The sequence below is a fragment of the Phacochoerus africanus genome, chromosome 10 (genome assembly GCF_016906955.1).
Source record: "Phacochoerus africanus isolate WHEZ1 chromosome 10, ROS_Pafr_v1, whole genome shotgun sequence".
Lineage (NCBI taxonomy): Eukaryota > Metazoa > Chordata > Mammalia > Artiodactyla > Suidae > Phacochoerus > Phacochoerus africanus.
The window spans coordinates 2,950,760-2,966,580 of record NC_062553.1 but is presented as its reverse complement, the minus strand read 5'-3'; the positions used below and the strand labels follow the sequence as shown (position 1 = coordinate 2,966,580).

The following is a 15,821-nucleotide window of genomic DNA, read 5'->3' as shown; positions in this document are numbered from 1 at the left end:
AGAAACACGGTTTTTTTAAAGCTTGCAGAAAATCTTAGCTACTCTCTGTCATTCTCCTGCAGGTGAAGTGGAGATGTCACCTTGAGGACAGGGGCCCGCTGTGTCTGCTTGCTGATGTGATACCTGGCACAGAGGGAGCCTGTGGGTGGGGAGATGCATGCAGGGTCCTGGAGCCCACGGACTCCTGCCATCACCCCACTACCATGGCAGCCCGCCTCGGGCAGCCGCTGGGATGGAGGGTGAGGCCCAGGTGCCCGCCCAGCCCTGCTCGCCCAGCTGCCGAGGGAGAGGTCGCAGCCACTCCCTGTCCCCTCAAGAGGCTGGAGCTCGGAGGAGGATACTGGGAGGAGGGCCACCTGGGGCAGTCCCCGCCTCTGACCAAACCCCCGGTCACACCAGGCAACAGACTGGCCTTTGGACGTCGATGCCTTTTATGGAGCTCCCAAGGTCTGCGCTCCCAGACAATCCTTTTAAATACAGTGGCCACCTCCCCTTTGTCTTTTAAAGTCAGCTTTTAAAAGCAGCGATCTGATGGCTTTGCAACCATTAACGAGCAAGCGTGTCTGTAGGGAGAGTAGAGGAAATTAAACCAGGCAGATCCCGCGATGGCCTGGCGAGTTCTGATGAGCAGGAGAAAAGCATCAGGCAGGCCCCGCCAGGGCCTCAGGTCATGCCCTCCCCGGGAAAGGTCCCCTGGCATGATGCAGTCCCGTGGCCTCAAGGCCCATGGCAGGGGCACAGCATCATGGGCAAGGCTGGCCCATGCTCCTGTTTCTGGAAATGCTGGCATGCACCACTTCCACCCCCGCCTCAGAATGAGGGCCCAGACCCTTCCACCACAGGGTCGCGGGGCCGGGCAGGGGGCTGGCTGGGCTTATCGCCTTCGCCTGATGACCAGCCCCCGAAGGCCTCCAGGTCTCCAGGCTGGACTCTGACCTCCTCAGGGCCCAGGGGCATCAGGGCCATTTCTGGGGTGTCCCCTTCTGCAGCCGAAACATCCAGGCCAGTGGTCCTCAATACAGAGCTGCTACAGGGGGCAGGGGGGCGCTTTACTGCTTTCCCCCCAGTCCCCCGCCCAGGGGGTGCCTCCATGGAACCAGGGATGGAAGACCCTCGCTCAGGGGCCCTGGGATCAAGCCCTGGACACGCTCCGGCATCTCCAGGCCTCGCTGCCCCTGGAGTGGACATGCCCACGTCCCTCGCAGGGCTGTTGGGTCAGGGGGCAGAGCTGAGGCTCATGGCAAGGGCTCCCCAGGTCACACCAGCAGCTCCCACAGGTGACACCAGGTGAGTCCCACATCACCTAGTTCCTCGATGTTGAGTGGGGACAAGGCCATGGCCCCCCAGGACGGAGGACCTTGGAAGACACACTCGGAGAGCACCGGACACACGGCAAGTGCTCAGCAGAGGAGAGAAGGCGGGGGACTGCCCCAGCTGTGGCCCCGGGCAGGACCAGTGGGTTCCCTGGTGGCCCCCAGGCTCGGCCTCCATCCCTGGCCCGGGCTGCACTTACACCCTGTGACCTCCCCACCCTGAGCGCAGCCCAGCTGCCCCTCTTTCTGCGGCTGAAGTTGGAGCTGAAACACCACCTCCCTGGCGCAGCCTCTTCTGGAAGCTCCCAGATCCCTCCCAGGGCCTCCTCCCCAGCTCTCAGCTCTGTTTCCACCAGCAGCAGCCAACCTTTCCAGCCCAGCCAGGAGTCTGCCCTCCTCATCAAAGCTGAGTTTCCTGCCTCCCTACTGAGCGCATCCGAAAGCCAGCCTGGCGCACAGTAGGACCTCCTTAGACCCTCTGTGGGCTGAGGGGGCGCGGGAAGTTTAACACACGAAGTGCTGATAAAGATCAAGTTGCTCAAGTCACTACACGCGGCAATCGTCCCACCTTCACCCTCCACGCTGGGCATCAGGGCTCATACGCGAATATCCCTGAATCTCTGGGTGTCGGTCCAAACCCACCGGAAAGCGGGCTGTGAAGACACTGCTCACTGCCCAGAGAAAGGCCAGGCATAAGGCAGGGCGGCGAACAGAATTCCTTAAGACAGCAATGCTCCGGGTTTGGACGCCGTGTCAAACTTTGACTCACTCATCCTTCCCCCCAGGCACCACTTTTCGTATATTTTCAGGAAACTACATGCAAATACACGAAACCCCACTTCGCACAATAGAACACGTGCTGAGTTTAGGGGCGGGGGCAGGCTGGCGGCTCCCATCAAAGGCCAGCTCAGTAGAGGGATTTCACGGGATTTATCTGTTTCATTTCTAACCTTTTCGGTATGAGTTAAGCGTATTACTTATGGTGTTTTTTTTTTTTTTAAATAATCAGAGAAAAAGCCATTGTCATTTGGAGTGAATGGAGGTGGGAGGTGCCCGGGTTAGTGGCCCAGCTCAGGTCCAATCACCCCGTGTGCCGAGGCCATACCACCTGCAATGGCCGGGAGCTCCCTGGTGGTCTAGTGGTTAGGATTTGGAGCTTTCGCTGCTGCGGCCCAGGTTTGCTCCCCCGTCTGGGAACTAAGATCTCACATCAAGCCACGGCACACCGTGCCCCGCACCCCCAAAAAGACTGAGACCAGCAATGGCCATTTCCTGCCTGGCTACGGGGCCCAGGTGGCCACTTGGCTCTGGCCAGTGGACCTGAACACGCCCGGGCGCTGCTGCAGCTCATCAGGGACATTCCCTGGGCCTTCATCCTCTGACCCGCCCTCTTGGGCAGGTGCCCTGGTCACCCACCTAAGGGACACAGGCTACACTGAAACGATCCCGCTGTGGTAGGAAGGTTCGGGATCAGTTTTTCCAATGCCCCAGATCTAAGGGGCTGCCGGAGACACTGGAGGGCCCAGAAGCGCGGCCCCGAGGCAGGACCTGCCCTCCCCCCGCCCCCCCCCCCACGGGGCCGGCCCCCCCCCGAAGCGGGCTGGGGTGCTCACCTTTGCAGACGAAGCACTGGATGTGGAAGTACTTGCTCTGCACCCGCAGCACCTCCCCCTTGCACACGCCCCCGCAGGTGTTACACAGGATCGCCGAGCCGGGCGGCTTCTCCAGGGCGCCGGGAGCGGCCTGCGGCTCCGACACTGTGGGGGGGAAGGAGCCACGTTAAAGGGGGGATGCGCCGGGCACAGCTGAGCACAGCAGCGGCGGCGGTGCCAGGACTCGGGGCCACCCTCCACACCGGGCACAACCCAGAGGGCATGGGGGGCCCCATGGTGGTTGGGTGATGTGAGACCCCGACAGCAGTCCTGTCGCCCCCACCGCGTGCACACCTGCCAAAGGACAGCCGGCCCCCTGCTGCCTTGACCTGGCACGACCTTGGCCCTCGAGGGCCTCAGAGGCCAGGCACCCCTGGTGAGCTGCAGCTGGGCCCAGGGCCTCTCTTCTGCAAGTACAATAACCGCATCCACTGTGAGCTCGCTCTGGTCCCCTCTGTACCCTGGGGACATGGGCCTGAATATTTATCACTGTCCCCCTTAAAGCCGCCATGGCCTAGGAGGGCTCAGGAGGTGCTAGAAACCTCTGCAGGGATGGCTCAGGGTGAGTCAAAGGGCCCGACTGTAGGGCTCGTGGGGTCTGGCCAGGGCCAGGCGCTCGTCACCCACATCCCCCAAGCGCCCTACAGAGGGCGCTGCAGGACGCTGGGGCACCGCCGGTCTGCCCTCGGGGGGGCTCCAGCCCAATGGTGGTGACAGCCAGGTGACAGAGCTGTGGTCGGGGGACGCCTGGGGCTGGGGACCAGCTCCCGCCCAGTCGAGTCACTTGAAGCACGAGGAGGAAGCAGAGCTGCCCGAGAAGGCCCCACCTGCCCCGACCGGTCACCCGGGCCGCCCCCTTCTGGCCACTCCCCAGCCCCCGTCAGGCACCCTGAGCCCCCCTTTCTCCCCTGGGACGCTTGCCCCTCCTCTGCCCGCCTCTGGGTCTCTGTTCAGCCAGCTCGGAGCCGACAGCCTTGCTTTCGGAGGGAGGGTCTCTGCCTGGATCCACTTCATCTAATGCCACCTCCTGACATGGTCTGGGGCCCCCGCCCTGCGGCAGGGGCAAGGACAGGGCGCAGGGGGTGTACTCAGGCGACCCAGGCGGCAGGAGGGAACGGGGCCGGAGGGCGAGGCGGCAGAAGACAGCAACGAGCTGGGCGTCACGCAGAAGGAAGGGGCCGGGGCACTGATCCCGCCCCTACCCCCCGGGCGAGGGTCGCCCCAGAGCAGAACTTGGGCCTCCTCTTCAGGGCTGCCCCGGGTCTGGGCTGAATGGGTTCCAGGTTTCACAGAGGCCCGGGGCTCGGAAGCCAGGCAGCTGCAGGCGCCCGAGGCGGGGGCTCTGCAGGCTGGGCAGCTGCCCACCTGGCTGCCGCTGGAGCCCCAGGGGCCCCAGGGAGGCACTGCGAGCCCAGGAGACCCCCGCCTGAGTACCCCGGATACACCAGTCTGCATTGGAGGGTTAAGTGTATTCACACACACACAGACACGCACAGAGACACACACAGAGACACACAGACACACACATCCACACACTGAGACACAGACACACATATACACAGAGATACACAAATAGAGATACACATACATACAGATAGTCATACACAGACACAGATACAGAGACACACAAATACACATACAGACAGACACAGAGACAGACACATAGATATAAATACAGACACATACACACAGACACACAAACACACACAGACATAAATACGCACACACACACGTTGACACAGTGGCTTTAACACCAGCATTGATGGAGTGTCAGGCCTGGAAGCTCTCCTCATTCTTATAAAAACAGCAGAGGTGGATTCAGACAGGACCTTTCTCCATCCAGGCTCCAGCCTGCCCCCCAGGCCCCCAGGCCCCCAGGCTCCAGGCCCCCGGCCGGGCAGCCCCCAGTCTGGCAGCCTCTGGTCTGCAGAGCAGGGTGCCCCTTGGCAGACATGCCCACGGTGGGAGTTGGACTGTGGGCGGCACAAAGGAGGCCTGGGCCACGCTGGGGAGGTGAGGGCTGTGGAGAGGAGGCGCCAAAGACTCCAAGGGTAGCAGGTGCCAGCTGTTGAGGACAAGAGGCACACTGCCTGGAGAAGGAGGGGCAGGAAAGGAGACAACTGGCATAAAAGGTAATTCTGCATCGCCCTGGGCACCCCAGGCCCCGTGCCAAGGCCTGCCTTGTGTTTCCAGAGGCATCAAGAAACCAAAGAGCCACCTGGACAGTGCTGAGCCCAGCGAGGGCAGCAGGGCAAGGGATGCCATCCTGGGAGCTGTGCTGACAGGTGACATTTCCCCTCTGGCTTCAGTGTCAACAGTAGGCTCGCCCTGAGCTCTTTTTTCCCTTCAATAGTCGCAGAAACCACCTCCTCTGGTACCTAATAAAATTGGTGGGAGAGGCAACGAGTGAGGATGTGTCCTGGGCTGGAACCGAAGAACCCCTGCCCCCATGCGAAGAAAAGAGCCACAGCCTCGAGGTTGGAAACTGCAGACGGAGCCAGCCCACGGCTGTGCGCGGCCTGGGGCCACCCAGGGTTCACGGGGCTGGCAGGCTCCTGAGCCACCCTGTCCACATCTGAGGCTCGATCAAGATTTCCGGGGGTGGGGGGTGGGAGTGGGGGGACAGAAATTTTCAGCCCTGTTATCTTCTCAGCCATTGGGCACGCCAAGGACATTGCGCCTCACGTCCCCACGACTTGACAGGCAAGGTCCTACACCACTGGGATCTGGCTCAAACCTAGGAAGAGGGAAACAGCAAACCACCCACACTGGGGATCAGCGTCAGAGCCCTGGGGGCAGAGGGCCAGGTGCAGCCCAGCTGCGCCTCCTACATGCACTGATCTGGAACCCGCAGCTGTCCGGCCGTCTGTCCATCCGCCACCCACCCTCGGCTCACATCACCTGGCCCAGGGGATGCGAGGACAGGGGGCAGAAATGTTTGCCTCGCAAGCAGCCCAGGGGCCAGCAAACGATAAGTGGTCAACAGACAAGAGCCACTGTCATTTTCAGGAACACGCAGCCTGATAGGACCACTCTCCTGGTGATTGGAAATCTATTTGGTTTGGGGGAAAGCTGCTTGTAAGAGGAAGGGTTTCTGTGGGAGCATCACCTCCAACCCCCTGGGGCATCCTCTCAAACCTGCGCCACCTCTGGGAGGCAGGGTGAGAGCGGCTGCTGCCCTCTGGTGGTGGGAGGCAGACACTGCACAGTGAGGACGGTTGCCGGTCCGCGTAGGTACCACCTGCACAGGTGTTCCCTCCAGCCCACATCTGCCCTCTTGGACCTGGGATCACCGCGCGAGATCTGAGCCTGTGGATTTGAGGTGCGGGCCTTTTGACCCCTCAAGAGGGACTCATTCCTCACACCTCCCGCAGCTGCCTGATTAGGAGGAGAAGCCTTCCCCTGCAGGCTGACTGCACGTGCATGCGTGAGCGCACACACACACACACACACACACACACCACACACACACGCTTTGGAAAGGGAGCTGGTCCTCACAGCAGCTGGCAGAGTAAGTGCCATGGTTGCTGCTGCCGCCTCTGTTCAGCAAGTGGACGGAGGCCGGGAGAGGCAGCCCAGCTGGTAGGCAGCCACAGCAAGAGGGACCCTGGCATTGGCAGGACAGGAGGAGAAGGGGCCCCAAACAGGGCTGGGGTGGCTCTGGCCAGAGCTCACTCCACAGGAGAGAACTATCAAGAGACGAGCTCTGGGGCCAGGAAAATACCCGGAGCGACCTCAGCTGCATGTTCCTAAGTGACAGAAGCCAATCTGAAAAGGCTACCCGTTGTGTGATTGCACGTCTGTGGCATTAGAGGAAAGGCAACACCACGGAGACAGTAAAAGATGAGCAGTCGGTGCGGGTCGGGAGAGGGATGAAGAGCTGGAGTCGGGGGCATCTTAGGGAAGTTAAACAAGTCCGTGTGACACCGTGATGGTGAATAATGGTGAATACGCATCATTACACATCTGTCCACACCCAGAAAACACACCACACCAAGACGTCCCCCTGTGTCTGCTGCGGACTTTGCTTCATCATAATATATCAAAACAGGTTCCTCAATCGCAACTAATGTGACAGACACACCCCTCACCACTGTAACACGCACAGTGACGGCGGAGCTGGGGGTTGAGGTGGGGTGTTTAGGGGAGCTCCCTGCGCGTGCTCAATTTTTCTATGAACTGAAAACTGCTCTAAGAAATAAAGTCTATTACAAAACGTAAAAGAGAGAAACAGAGCAAACTACTCCAACCCAACCCTGAACACAGCAGGCTCATTTCTCTACAGTTTCAGGATCGGCTCTAACGTTTGGTTTAACAAGTCCCTGATGGCGATAATAACAGAACACAAAGTCAAGGGGAAAGGATCAACCACGCGGGGCCGTGACCGTGAAGTCGCAGCAGGGGGAGCCATGCTGGGAATAAAAGAATATTCCTGGTACTATCAACACAGATCCGGAGGTCCCGTTGTGGCGCAGTGGTTAATGAATCCGACTAGGAACCATGAGGTTGCAGGTTTGATCCCTGGCCTCGCTCAGTGGGTTAAGGTTCTGGCGTTGCCGTGAGCTGTGATGTAGGTTGCAGACGCGGCTCAGATCCTGGGTGGCCTGTGGCTGTGGTGTAGAACAGCGGCGATGGCTCTGATTAGACCCCTAGCCTGGGAACCTCCATATGCCACAGGAGCAGCCCTAGAAAAGGCAAAAAGACAAAAAAAAAAACCAAAAACACAGATCCCAGGTGTACCATGGCATCCTCGGATCTGACTTGGCAGTGGCTGTGACTCCTCCCCTCTCACCCCTCTGGGAACAATCCTTGTCTGCCATCAGGAACAGGGCCTGGAGGAGCCAGGACAACAGTCAGCGAGGCTGGGTTGGAACCCACCAAGCCAGGACAGCTGCGTGACCTTGGGAGCTGACTCAGCCCCCAGAAGCCTCTGGGCTCATGCCTATACTGTGCAGCCCGGTCCCTGGGGCCTCGTTAGAATCCAGTGAAGAGGAGGAAGCCTGGCGTGTAATGCTGACAGGTGTCGGTGACCAGCGGCTGCCAGCTTGGTCCTCCTGGGTCTCCAGGCGAACTGGGACGGTGGCGGGGGACGGGACTGTGAGCTCCTGGGGCCACACCTCCGCTCACACTCCAGCTTCATCAGTTTGGCCTTCTGGCTTTGGCCCAACGTGGTAGGGTGGCTGGGTGGGCGAGCAGGAAGGGGACAGCCTGCACTGACCCCAGCTGTGTGCCCCCCTGGCTGTGTCACCCTCGGCAGGCTAGGCCACCTCACGGGGCCTCAGTTTCCCCTTCTATAAAGTCGGGACAACAATTCCCAAACACAAGACCCTTGTGCGAATCCGATGAAAACACGTGTGAAGCCAGCGACCAGCCAGGCACCTGAAGGGCACTGGTGACAAAGGCACTCCCTCCACAGAACGGCTGATGGCCACCCTGGGGCTGGCGGGGCCTTCTGCCCACCAGTCCTATGCTCACAGCGGGACCCACCCAGACCCAGCACGGGGCCTTGCTGGCCCTCGGCTTGGGGAGCAGGCATGGCGGCTGAACCCCACAAGGGCCACTGCCAATGCCGAGGTCCAACTCTCAGCTCCCGTCCATCCAGGTCGACCCCCAGGACATGGGGCGAGAGCGTCAGGTGGCTCATGGGTTTCTTTACTCTGATTATTGGGCCCAAGACCCCCCAGGGAGCTGGGGGAGCCCCCTTCCAGCCGGTTCACCCACCAAACCGTCCGCTCTCCCCTTCGCTCCGCTGGCACAGACCAGCCCAGGGCAATTCCCCACTTTGCTCATAGAAATTCACCAACCCGACATCATTCAAGATGCACAACCAAAGGCGCCTGTTTTCCCGTCATGGGGCCTGGGAGCCACCTGCGATGCTGCTTGAGCACATGGCGCTGTCGCCCTCCGTGCAATCCTCCTTATCCAGGGAGCCCACGGCCCCTTCTCCTCCTGCCCCGGAGCAACCGCCCTGACCTTCACGGCGCCTGAAAGGTGGGAAGCCACTGCAAGTCACCTCAGCTTCACCATGAAAGCCAAAGCGCGCCAACTCCAAACATCGATCAACAAAGCTCTTCTTTGCGGTTCGTTCATCCGTTTACCGACAAGTGCCTGAGGACCTACTGTGTGCCCGGATTCCGCAGGACCAAAACAGAGGCAGTCCTGGCCCCAGCCCTCGTTGGGTCCACACCGCGCCCCAAGGGAACAGCCTGTCACCCCGTTTTACGGATGAGGATACAGAGGCTTGGAGACCTGCGGGACTTTCCCGAAGCCACGCGGCTGCATCAGGGACACGGCTGCGGACCCCACTCAGGTGTCTGGCACCACCATCCCCTTGGCCACCTGCTGGTCTGCAAGTCCCAAAGCAGGGGCTCGCTCACTCACCAAACAGGAGCAGAGGAGCTGGTGGGCATCTGGGGGGTGGGGGGCACGAGTGTGCACACTGGCCAGGCGCTGGTGTGCCAGGTGGCAGGAGAGGGGACACGAGGGGCCCGGGGAGCGGGGGCAGGTGGCAGGTGCCTCTTTTGTCCCAGTGGCTCCTCTCACCCCCCAGGCATCAAAGCGCACATCCTTCTCCAATCCTGGGGGACGTTTGCGACTGTTTATCTCCCTCTCTCCAAGGCTCTACAATGATTCCTGTCCCTCGGTTGACACTGGCCCCGAGCAGGCACGCCTGGCCCGGCCAAAGACAAACAGCCCTCGTTCGGCTCATTTTCCAGGGTTTGCTCTAGAGGTAAATCCGCCCTGATACCGGGACGGGGAAGCCCCCTGCGTCCCTGGGGTTCTAATTGGAACCCAAGCCCCATCCGCCATGACGAGTCTGTACAGCCCTCCACTCTGCAAACAGCTGTTTGTCTTTTGCAAACAGCAGCTTGGAGCGTCCACATTTTATGACTCTGTTCTGATACTGAACACGCTTTATAAGTTCATGCCTCACCCCTCTCCTGGGGCTCCAATCTGCCCGGAGCAGGCCCGGGGCGCACAGGTCTCACCTTCCCTCTCAGGCTCTTCTTTCTAACTGTGCCAACGAACCGAGGACCATGGGAAGAGGCATAGGGCTGTGGGCAGCAGGGAGGTGAACTCTGCAGTCAGGGAGGGCTTCCGGGAGGAGGTGGCACAAGATGCGCAGGTACCTTCCAGGAGGACAGAAGCACACATCACTGTGCGCATCTCCATCTCAGCACCGACCGTGTTGGGTGGTCCTTGGCCCTCTGCCTCCCTGGCTTAAAGCCCCCTGAGGCCAAGGGCCAGATCTGAAGAGTCTGTCTTCCTGGGGCCGGGTACCAGTGGAGACCGTGAGATGCACTCAGCCGGGCTTGGCTGGGAGAGGACGGCTCTCATGCACCACGAGCATCCTTGCCACCAGCGTGCCCTCTAGCACAGGCATTTCTCTAGACTGGTTCTCTAAATATGGAGCTACTGGCACCAAAGCCTTAGGAGGACCCGTCTCCACTGCCCGCAGGACACTCTATAGGCCGTGCCTGGTTCGGGAATGGGCCCGGCCTCTCCAGCTGCCTCCCAAGCCTTGTGTGTTGGACACTCGAGTCAAATCGCAGGGGCGCACTCCCACCTAACCTACCTAAGGGCTGACTGCTGATTACCACAGGAGCCAGAAGGGGCTCTCTGAGCCGGCCCCCTCTCGCCAAGGCCATCGGTGGCCTGGGCCAGCAAGCCAGCCGCGAGGGCCGAGGGCTGTTCCCGCACAGCCAGGCCTGTCTGCCTCCTCAACCACATCGTTCATCGGCCCTCCACCCAGTGAAGATGCCGTGGCACCCGCTCCCGGCCAAGGTCGGGCTGGCATGAGGCCGAGGACGAGGCAGACATAGCTGCCACCCCAATGAGCTCACGCTCAAGGGCGCAGAGATGGGGGCAGACGTAGAAGCCCCATGCAGGAAGCCCCTCACACCGACACCTGGACCCCAGGCATGGGGCCGTTCATCCTAGGACCCACCCGCATGCCCATTACAGTAATTACGAGCAAACAGCGGGGACCCCACCGGGACGTCATCCACGCATGAAGCTGTTCTCCCTCTTCCAATTCCCAACAAGTGTGGTCTCTGGTTCTTCAAAGGAGCCAAGTGTCTCATCTGAGCCCTGGACCTGCCCCATGGCCAGACTGCAGCTCACCGGGGCCAGCGATCAGCTCTGCTCTGCCTGGGGTCTAAGAAGTGGGCTCAGGGCTTCAGCACCAGTGTCTGCAGAGGGAGCTGATTATGGGGCCAACTGTACTTTCAAAGACGGCCGAAGCCCAGCCCGCCACAGGCTCCACTCCAATACGGCTTTGACATTGCTCTCCCTAAGCGGGGGGGTCTGAGTCCTTCCCCCGAACCTGCGTGCACCTCTGCCACTGCCCAACCCCCAGAATATGGTGGAAACAGCACCACGTGGCTTCCGAGTCAAATCCCAACGCCACAGACTCTGCCCGGCCCTCGCAGGGGGCCCAGCCCCCAATTCTGCGAGGAAGCCCTGATATGTCCTCCAGACGCTTGAGCCAGGGCTCCTCCAGAGATTCCAGTCCTCAGGCCTTGAGTCACCCCAGCCTTTCAGTCCTCCCAGCTGAAACCACGGACGCTGTGGAAAAGAGAGAAAAGGTCCCCGCTGTGCCCGTTCTTAGTCTCTGACCCTGCGAACAAGTGAGGGGACGGAACGATTGTTCGAGGCCATGAAGATCGGGGGTGGGGGTTACACACGCAGAGGAAATCCGAATGCCACCCCAACCACCACCCAGGCGGCCCCTCCCACGTCTGTACGTGGCCTCCCTCCCACCTCTGCACCTGCCCTGCCTGAGGTTTGCTCCACGGACTGTAAACTCACTGTCCCCACAGCCAAAGTCCCACGAGGAGGCGCCTACCACTTTGATCCAGTACAGGAAGAGCCTGAAATCTGGGGGTGACCTTGCTTGGAGTCCTCACAGCCACCCCGGGAGGTGATGTTTTCACGCCCATTTGGCAGAGGTAGAAACTGAGCTCAGCGGGGTCAACTAACCAGCCCAAAGCCACACAGCCAGGAGGGGCAGAGCTACTATTCAACCCCACGTCTGTCTCCCTCCTGCTACTCTGCACTCCCCTGAAGGCAGCCGAAGCTCCCCGCCCCCCCCGCAGCAGGTGCGCCCACCAAAGCTGTCCCCACTGAAGCCCCACCCACCGAAGCCCCACCCACCGAGGCTCCACCCACCGAAGCCCCACCCACCGAGGCTCCACCCACCGAAGCCCCACCCACCGAGGCTCCACCAAATGAAGCCCACCCACAGCTGGCTCTGCCCATGAAGGCTCCACCCACCAGCCACAGCCCTGCTGGCCTGCAGCTGCAACTGGGCTCCACCCACCCACCTCCCCTAGCTCTTCAAGCCAGTTTCTCTGTGATCTCTTTGCTCCCTGCAGGCGTGACCCAGCAGCTCTGAGATCTCTTCGCACTGGGAGGAGTTTTATTTTTCTGGGTCTGATTCCAGAAACTGGCCCTGCCTGCTCCAAATTCAACCAGGGTCATTCTAGCCAGTTCCCACGCGGATATCTCACCTAAATCCCCCAGGCGCCTGGGGCCCAGCAGCTCACTCTGGGGAGAGATGCCAGGTTAGACCGCAGGGCAGCTGTCCCCGGCCCCCGTGACCAAGGGCAGAGCTCAGGTGGAATCCAGCTTCACACAGGGACCCCTACAGCCAGACATGATAACCCCACAGTGACCAGGAAGGAGAGCCACTGTGGATTTCCCTGGAGGCTTGCTCAGTCCACAGTGAGGGCAACAGGAGGCCAGCTCGGGCAGCTCTGGGCCAAGGGCTGTCATCTATACAGGGTGGGCATAGCTGCGCCATGCTCTGTGATGAGTGGGGCTCAGACAGTGCAGGCAGGGAGCAGACACCAAGCCAGGCACAGAGCAGAAGCCCACCCAGGGTCCCCAGGGTCCAAGGACACTGACCTGATGGCCAGTAAGTCTTGGGAAACATGGGTACACACAGCTACACTTAGGTCCAAGGCCTCCTGAAACCCTGAGCAGGAGAGGCCGCTGGGCATCGTTTGTGTGCCACAGTCCTAGGGAGGCCCCGTCCTACTGGACAGGAGGGAGCAGCGCCCTCCCCCCACAGAGCCCAGCGTCTAAGCTGAGTCATCCGCTACTGCCTCACGTGGCAGGGAAGTTCTCCATTTTGACCCAGTGGGACAGTGTCCTTTTGAGCGCCATGGTGTTCACGGCAAGGGGACAGTCAGGGCAATGGAGCCCCCAAACAGCTTTCCAAGTGGCAGATCAGGGAGGGGCCTTGCGCATAAGCACACGCAGGCCCCTGCCCTGCTCAATGACCTTCTGTGGTTCCCTTGGGCCCGCAGAACACATCTCAGCCCCCAGAGCCACCACCAAGCCTCCACCCCAGCGCCCACACAGTTCCCTGACTTATCTCCCACTGTTCCCAGGATCCCAGGCTCTCCTGAAGCCATCCTCAGGGGTCCCAGCACCAGCCTTGGCTCCCACTGTCCCCCCGGGCATCTGCCACCTCCACCTGAGAAAACCCATTTCATCCTTCAAGGCCCCACCCCGCACCTCCTCTGTCTCCATCCCCGTGTGCTGAGCGCCTCCCACCCCACGGTGGCCTGGTAGGAACATTCACCTGTTTTACAGGTGTGGAAACCAAGGCACAGCAGTCCGATGGAAACTGCCCATCATCCCCCTGGGCCACTGGCTGTGCGACCTTGAACAAGTCAGGTCACTCTCCGAGATGGTGACAGGTGGTGCTCGGGGCTGGAGGTTCCTGCCTGCTGGCCGGGTCTCCTAAAGATCCGTGCTGGACAGGGAGCAAATGACCCCACCCACCTGGGAGCCTCAGTTTGGGGTTTGTTTCCTTTTTGTCTTTTCTAGGGCTGCTCCCGAGGCATATGGAGGTTCCCAGGCTGCAGCTGCTGGCCTACACCAGATCCACAGCAACGCGGGATCCGAGCTGCATCTGTGACCTACACCACAGTTCAGGCAACGCTGGATCCTTAACCCACTGAGCAAGGCCAGGGATTGAACCCACAATCTCATGGTTCCTAGTCGGATTCGTTAACCACTGTGCCACGACGGGAACTCCTGTTTGGGTGTTGAATCCAGGTCCCCCTGCCCACAGTGGGGGCACTGATGCTTGGGTCCCCATCTAGCAGGCCAGGACCCCAAGATGCCCCATGAGCAGAGATGGCGAGACTTGCATGAGGTTAAACTCTCCCCACTGAGGGAGGCCGATGCATCAGAGGGATTTCTAGCTGTGTGAGACTCCAGCCAGCTCAGCTCAGACCCCTAGGTGCCCTGTGGAGTGGGGCCAAGTCCCTGAAGTCCCAAAATGCTCCCTGTCCTGAGGCGGGGGGGCCACAGAAAGGGCTCCGCCCACAGAGTGACGGCCACAGTGTCACCCGCAGCCCCATCGAGCCTGAAATGAGCCTCTTACTCGGGGCCGGAGGCTTAGGGGCTGGGGGCTTGGGAGCTTGGGGGGCAGCAGGAAAAGGAAAACCACCGAGCCGGCCATGGTCTCCCTCCGTCTTAGGGTATGTGAGCCGGAAAAGGGGGCCCTACGAGGCCACAGAAAGAACCCACCTGTGATGGACCGAGATGTCCCCCCCACATTCGTATGATGGAGCACCTCTGAGTGTGACCTGACCTGGAGAGAGGTGATGGAGCGAGGCCGTGAGGCTGCGTCTGCGTCCCTGTGACTGTCCTTGCAACGGGGACATTAGGGCACAGGGTGCACAGAGGGAAGGACACACAGGGGAGAGCGCCGTCCCCACAGCCCCGGCAAGGAACCCAGCCTGGCGGCACCTCGACTTCAGACCTTTGGCCTCCGGACCCGGCAGAGAGTCCATGTCTGCGGCACCTGTCACGGCGGCCCCCAGAGACCAACACCCCCGCCCTATCGCTGTGAGAAGAAAGAGCTGGAGGCTCCCCGCAGCCCCCACCCCAGCCTGTCTTCCATCGACAGAGTGACAGGGATGCCACCCCGGGCAGGGCTTTTGAGGCTGGCACTTACAGGGGCTTGGCAGGCATGGTGAGTGCTGGAGCGGGACGGGGGCTCCTTCAGAGGCACAAGCTGGGCGAGCAGCCCCCAGGAGCTCAGGCTGGCCTCGGCGGCATCCAGCTACCTTTAGCCTGAGCATCTGGCAATCTGCAGAGCAGCTGGTGCAGGCGCCCTGGCCACCCGCGTCCCTGGAGGCTGTTATTTCATCGCCGGAAGAGCAGCACTTCCTGACCAGAGTGGCATCTGAGGCTGTCCTGGGCCGCATTCCGGAAGGTCAAGGCTTAGTGGGCATCTGGGCCAGCTGCTCCCCTTGCACAGGGGGACCTGCAAATGGCCAGTGAGTCCAAGGCCAGGCCAGGACCAGGACTTGGTCTCTGGCTCCCAGGCCAGTGCTGGCCCCCTGGTCACCTTGCCACGGGCCAAGGGCCACCACTGGACCAACTGGTGATCTGGTCTGGGTCTTCCATGGATGCCTCAGGCCCAGCACCCAGCAGAGGCCGAGTAAATGCTCCCTGCACCTAGTGGGACATGGGGACTGCATCTGGGGACAAAGCATCGTTCGGTGCCCTGCGGGGGGTAATGAACAGTCTGAGTGACAGCATCAGCTTTCAGATCCTGCCAGGCACTGCCCTGGGCGATTTCTGCCAATGACCCGGGTCACGGAGCCTGAATCGGGCACACAGCACAGCTGGGACCAGAACTCAGGCCTGCAGGGTCCCAAGCCCCAGCGGCCCACTGCCCTGAGAGGCTCTGTGAGAGCTGAGAGGTCTCCAGGCTGTCTGCCATGGGACACCGGGGCGGGGAGCAGCCGGCCGGGGGACCTGGCACTGCGCCCCGCTGTGTACACTGGCCAGCTCAGAATCACCAGATGCCCCCCTCCTGCCCAGGCCT

General features: G+C 61.1%; 1 protein-coding gene across 27 annotated transcripts in view; it reads right to left on the bottom strand.

The window, feature by feature from the left end:
- Positions 1-15,821, bottom strand: part of ABLIM2 (actin binding LIM protein family member 2) — a 137,775-nt gene that overhangs the window by 90,257 nt on the left and 31,697 nt on the right. For 25 of the 27 annotated variants that reach the window (XM_047798161.1, XM_047798170.1, XM_047798162.1 and 22 more), the window contains exons 1-2: positions 14,943-15,084; positions 2,927-3,070 (exon numbers count right to left, since the gene is read on the bottom strand). In XM_047798161.1, the coding sequence (XP_047654117.1) occupies positions 2,927-3,070; positions 14,943-15,069 (271 nt within the window). In that variant the 5' untranslated portion in view covers positions 15,070-15,084. Of the gene's footprint in view, positions 1-2,926; positions 3,071-14,942; positions 15,085-15,821 lie in introns of those variants that run through there. The other 2 variants (XM_047798188.1, XM_047798168.1) reach the window with 1 other exon arrangement.